At 44.9% G+C, this 5779-nt stretch overlaps 1 protein-coding gene across 1 annotated transcript; it reads right to left on the bottom strand.

Annotated features, from left to right (window-relative positions):
- Nucleotides 1-1650: 1650 nt before the first annotated feature.
- On the bottom strand, nucleotides 1651-4461 carry SLC14A1 (solute carrier family 14 member 1 (Kidd blood group)). Its single transcript, XM_066339575.1, has 3 exons — nucleotides 4296-4461; nucleotides 2200-2389; nucleotides 1651-1783 (listed from the first exon to the last, which is right to left on the bottom strand). The coding sequence occupies exons 1-3, from the start codon at nucleotides 4459-4461 to the stop codon at nucleotides 1651-1653; spliced, it is 489 nt and encodes a 162-aa protein (XP_066195672.1).
- Nucleotides 4462-5779: the final 1318 nt, after the last annotated feature.

Genomic DNA, 5779 nt, shown 5'->3' on the forward strand with positions numbered 1-5779 from the left:
TATTGACTGATGTCATTTTGTGCTGCCCAGGTACCATCCAAAATCATACAGAGTTTTCTGAAAGCAGAGACCTGTTTTTAAATAGCTTGATTAAATATTTTTAGCTTGCAAAGTATTTGAAGTGAGACTGAACCTAGAGTCAGAGCACAAAAAACATGTAAACCTAGAAATACCATGACCTTTCCCAAAGTTCTTGTCTCTAGAACCTGGGATATAAAGTTTGTTTGATCTGCTTTCCTCAGGACATTTCCAGGCTGCCTGATTGCTGCTTGAATTGTGTGTCCTACATGAAGAACTTTATGGGAGCGTATTAGCAAGGTAATATATTATTTTTGTGGGCCTCAAAAGCTCAAGGAAGAGAAGAAATGGTCAGTCTTTAGTGCAAATGGCCTGTATTCTCCTTCCACCTAAACTCTGCTGCTAGAGGTGACCTGAATAGCTCTTATGGTCTACTCCAAGTAGCAGTAAACATTACAGTTTATAAAAAAAATCAATTTAAAGGCTTAAATTTTTCAAGGAACTGCATTTGAGCCCTAGAAAGTCATTAAGCTGGTTATAGTAAAAAAAGACCCCATCCAAATTATTTGACATTTCAAAAGTAACACCTTATGTCCTGCTGTATAGATACTATCAGTGGGAAAAATGCTTTGTTCTCCCTGTGTAATCTCAGATGAAGCCTATTCTTTTTTTGACAAGTTTGGTTCCCAAAGGAGTTTACAGATTTCCTTGCTTGCAGATGTAGGAAAAAAAATCAGTACTTTAGTTAAAATGGTGTCCTAATTTCTGTACTGAAATACAAAGCTTCTGTCACTTACACATCTTGTCAGGTAAAAAGGAAATAGTTAAATAAATGCTGACTTCTAAAGCTGAAAGTCAAAGTCTCAGTTAAAGAAATCACTGATGTGTCTGATTTTAAAACATTTCAGTTCTGCCTTCAAGAACTAAACAATGAAGAAAATTTTGAACAAAAGGCCTCAAGGAATTCTGGCAGATAAGACAAACTAAACATTCTTGCAACAAATCCTAGGTTTTGATGTATTGTTATAAGATGACCTTTGCATAGAATGATTAAAGAAATGAAATATAAAACAAATCTCATCTTAAATCCAGTGGAAATCCAATAATGTTTTGCATCTTACTGCTTACAGTGATTAAAATGTGACTATTAAATTAATTTCAGTCAAGGCTGTTAAACAGATTTGGCAGCACTGTTCAGATCCATATTTAAAAACAGCAAAATTTAATCCTGGAAGGACATAGTCTGTCCTTTGGAGCTACTTGGAGGAATTAATTTTGCTCATGACTGGTTGCACATCTGAGATTGAATTCAGCCCCAGGATGAGCACAGGGTTGATTCAGGGCCCGGATGAGGAGGAGGCATTGCTGTGCTGGGTGCAGGGACCTCCAACCCGTGTGTCTCCAGCTGCAGAGGGCCATTTTCAGAGGGTTGTGGTGGGGCTGCTTTGCCTGTGCGCTATAATCAGTGTTTCTGTGCCCTCCACTGCTACCACATCCCCCACAAACAGCTCTGTGGTTTGACAGCCCTCCACTGCCATCAACCTGGAGTTACTGGTGTAGGGCAGAGGGGGCCTCAGTGTTTTGTAGCCAGACCCATCCTTTGAGAGCTGTTCCCAGGAGGAGCAGTGGCACTTACCAGGCCATAGATATCACTGCCACAGGGGGGAGAAGCCACCAGTAGTAATCCCCTTTGTCAGAGTAGACAGCCATGAGCAGGCCCACCAGGATCCCGTTGTAGCCGTGCAGCCCAGCTGCGATGGATGACCTGCCATGGAAACAATTGTGAGGTGGAAAGCTTTGCTGAAGGTTGGCCGTCACTGGGACCCACTGGAATGCCATTTGTAAGTGCCCTGCTCCTGGTGAAGGGGTGCAATTCAGTGAGATTACTGCCTTGCAACCGAGTGTGGAAGGGGAAACTTTGGGGACTGCTGGATGTTGGAGGGGGATCCTTGTGACTCAAAAGACCTGCATGGTTGTCAGGATGGCTGTCAGAGAGAAAGAACTGTCTGTTTCCAGAGAGACAGACAGCCACAGGGACAGGCCAGTTCTTCTTGGGCCACAGCTCTGTCTGCACCTGAGTCTTCTGCCTCTAACAAGGGGCAGTGGCCCGTCATTGGGCTCCAAATAATATCACAACCAGCAACTTTAATTAAGTACAGGAGGACACAAGGTGCCACCTACCTGTCCTGACTGAGGGCCAGTGCAGTTAACGTGGACACAGTGGTTCCAGTGCAGCCCGTGAGCATCCACCAGGGACTCTGGATGAGAAGCCCCACTAAAATGATCAGCCCACTGAGAGGGTTGTTGACAAACATCACCTGAGATGTCCCTCGCAAGATCCAGTCCACCAGCTGAACAATTAAAGGCTTCTCTGGAGGAGATCAAGGCAAAACACTGTTGTAAAAGCATCATTTTAGCAAAGCACAATCTCTGCAGCCCCTTTCTGGGCACAGAACAGAAGTGAAATATTAACAGTTCTGTAAAACAACTCTCTGATTGATTGTTGTCTCTGCATACTTTGCATCTGGCACTTGTGAACTAATAGGGATGGACTGGGCACTGTTACAAAATTCATGGAGGGACACACAAACAAGTGATTTATTTATGGTGGTGAGAGAATAGTCAAAGGATTACTTGCGTGGTAGATCACTTTGGATACTGCTATAAATTCAATAAGGAGACAGAATCTTTTTGGTGTATGATTCAAATGAAGAGGGAGAATCTGAAAATACTTTGTATGTATATAGGGAGATATGAAAAGGAAGCAATTTTGCTGTTTTAAGAAGAAAATCAGCAACCCTGAACATGGAGGTATAGTGTATATAGGAGATGGGGTCAAAGGTTTCTAAAAAGTAGAAGAGAGCTAGAGAACCTAAATTAGAAAGCCATAATTATAGCTTGGACTGTACTCAGGGCAAAGAGGCATTTCCAGAGGACAAAAAGTTATTGCTCTTTAGAGAAGGTTATTGAACTCGGGCAGAGTAAACAGATACCAAGCATAGATACCTCAGGTGAGTGCAGGGGGAAGGTGGGATGAGGGCACTGCAATAACTTTTCACTGCTGGTTCTCCTACTGCAAATTGACTTGAGTTTTTCTTCTGCCTCTCTTCTGGGAAAACAGCAAGTATTTCTGAGCTGCTGTGTGTTATTAAAGGATGGTGCAAGGAGAATGAATGGGAAAGGGGAGGTGCTTTCATTTACATGATGTTCAGATGTTCATGCAATGTACATATGCAGCTTTTATCTTCTTCAAGATTTGAAATTAATTGTCTTAATTCAGTTGTTCATCAGATGCAGTGTCAGGTGCCAGAGTATTTTCTGACTATGGGTAATGACTTATTCCTAACAACTCCTTCCAGGCAGAGTTAAGGAGGAGGAACAAGAAAGAGAAGGAGGAGGAAGGGGCTCCTTAGAGGAATATGACCAGGCTTGTCTGAACTAATTTTAATTAGTATTTGGTGTTGAGCTATGCAACAGGTATCAGCAATACACTTTGCTTCAGACACAAGTATTAGCTGTAAAAATTCAAATACAACCAGAGGACAGTGGCCAAAGCTTTCCAGAATATTGAGTAAGAAAAGCTGTCTACAAAGCATAAAGTGTTGGAGTAAAGAGAAAGCAGGAGGAGATACTCCCCTGTGTCTGGGGATCACAATGGATCTAAATGGATTTCTCTTCGATTACTGGAGGTGTACTGCTAACAACCCTAGCCTTGACAGAGGACCCAGTTTTACACAGCCTCTCAAACCCTCCTCCCCAGTAATTACAGGTAGCTTGGACTGTCTGTTCATGCACTGCTCCTTTCTGCACAGTGAATCTTTGAGATCAGTCTTGGCTTCTATCTTATGGCGTTGTAACACCCTCTCAGTGGTTATTGCTCTCCCAAGGCTGAAAAGTCAAGAGTCTCTGCCTTTATCAGGAGGCAATTTCCTGTCATCAGCCCACAGGTGGACGAGAGACAGTGGCTGTTCCAAGGCAGTTAAAAATGAGATTTAACCCCCAGCCCTGCAGTGTGATTCTGGGCACTGCCATGTGAGATGTGATGCCAATGACATGTAACTGATTAAGTGTGAAAGACATCTTAAGACTCCGCTGAATTTTGCCTGCTGCCATAGTGATTGTCTTCCTAAGAGTGAGATAATTAAACCAGGATTTGTAATGAGCTTGGACCATGCTGCTTCTGCTCTGCCTCAGAGCACACTTTCACACAGTGAAACACACTTCACTGGAAATACTGTTGGCAGTATGGATATCCCCAAACACATCCTTCTGCTTACTTTTCATCCACTCTCCATATTCTTTCATTTCTCCTGTGAGATACCCAAAACCACGGTGGATCCAGTTTCCACTTCTACACAGCAGGTCCTGGGCTCTTGGCATCTCCTCCTTGTACAGTTCGCTCTCATTGGGATGTTTAGTCACAACAATCTCGCCGAGCTCCATCCTCTTTCGGGTGTTGGTAAAGGGTAACTGTAAACCACAGAGACAGTGTTTTAGAAAAACCTTTTGGGTTGGTCTCTGACAACCTCCAGAACCCAGTGGTGATATCTTTTATCAAAGATGGGATGTTTATAGAGAAGGGATCTGCCAGATCCACAGCTGGGAGTGGTGTGTACTGCAGTGGTGTCTCCTCCCAGGGATGGGGACCAGACAGTGCCCTGCTACTGTCATGGGGCTGTGGCACAGACACAGAGCTGGAGGGGGAAAGAGGGAGTTGGTATGGGTGCCTCCTATGGGAGCATCCCACCCTCACCCCAGATCCTGATGCAGCTTGTGACAAGCTGCTGGTTGGACATGACATCTACCAAGAAAGTGAGTAGCATCTGTGTGCTTACCATGCTTCGCTGAGTGTAGCTACTGTGACAGGTGCTGAGAAGGGAGCCTGCTGAAGTTTGTCCAGCAGTGAGCTGGTGGCAAGCAATGCAAATCGCCCAGAGAGCAGCAGTGAGTAGGGGATGAGAAAAGACAAGAGGAGAGGCTGAAGTGTGTGTCCTTTTTGATGTTGTGAACTGGTGCTTTTGTATATCACCAGGAATCTATGATGCTCCTCGTTCCATATCTGCCTTTGATAGACCATGAAGTGCAACCTGTGGTAGCATCAAAGCACTGCACAAAAATCAGCATCCACATGTGGCTTTTGACAAGGACGAGAGCACTGGTTCAGGGCTGTGTGCTACTTAGTAGGTGAATATTCAGCAGGAGTAGAGGTTTATTAATCTTCCAATTACAGTTGCGGGGCTTGCTCATTAAAAAGTCTATTACCATATAAACCTTAAAGAGAAAATACACGAATACACTGCACTGCAGCCTGGTGAGCTACACTGCAGGTCACACCCTCAAAATTGCATTCCTGCTGCCTGAGGGAGCCTGGCATCCGCTGTGGGATTTGCTCTGGTGATTTTGATCCCAGTGTGGCTGGGTTTCCTCTGGGTGCTGCCCCAAAGTGGACTGTGCTGTGAAGGACTTGCCCCCTGTTTTGTGGAATATGGGCACCATCTTCCGGTGGGAGCCTGTTTATGGGTGGCTGAGAGAGGCTGGCTGTCAGTGTTGGAGTCTGTAGCAGCAGCAGGGAGGGATGCTTGGCTGCAGAAAAGGCTGCTTTGCAGAGAGGAACACTGACAGGAAGATGGCAAAAATGCCTGTGACTCTAAATGCTCTCAGAAGAAAGCCCTTGAGCAACAAAAGCCGGTTTCCCTCTGGCCCTGCCAGCACGTCTCTAGCGCAGCCCTGCACACGTTGAGCGGCGCCGGTTCCCCAGTGC

The sequence above is a fragment of the Sylvia atricapilla genome, chromosome Z (assembly GCF_009819655.1).
Source record: "Sylvia atricapilla isolate bSylAtr1 chromosome Z, bSylAtr1.pri, whole genome shotgun sequence".
NCBI lineage: Eukaryota > Metazoa > Chordata > Aves > Passeriformes > Sylviidae > Sylvia > Sylvia atricapilla.

Excerpts from the sequence above, each read along its gene's own strand:
- SLC14A1 (XM_066339575.1), bottom strand. The coding sequence starts at position 4,461 with ATGGAGCTCGGCGAGATTGTTGTGACTAAACATCCCAATGAGAGCGAA. Across the intron at positions 2,390-4,295 it reads ATATGGAGAGTGGATGAAAA|AGAAGCCTTTAATTGTTCAG; the intron begins GTAAGCAGAAGG and ends GATCTCCTCCAG. Across the intron at positions 1,784-2,199 it reads CTGGCCCTCAGTCAGGACAG|GTCATCCATCGCAGCTGGGC; the intron begins GTAGGTGGCACC and ends TTTCCATGGCAG.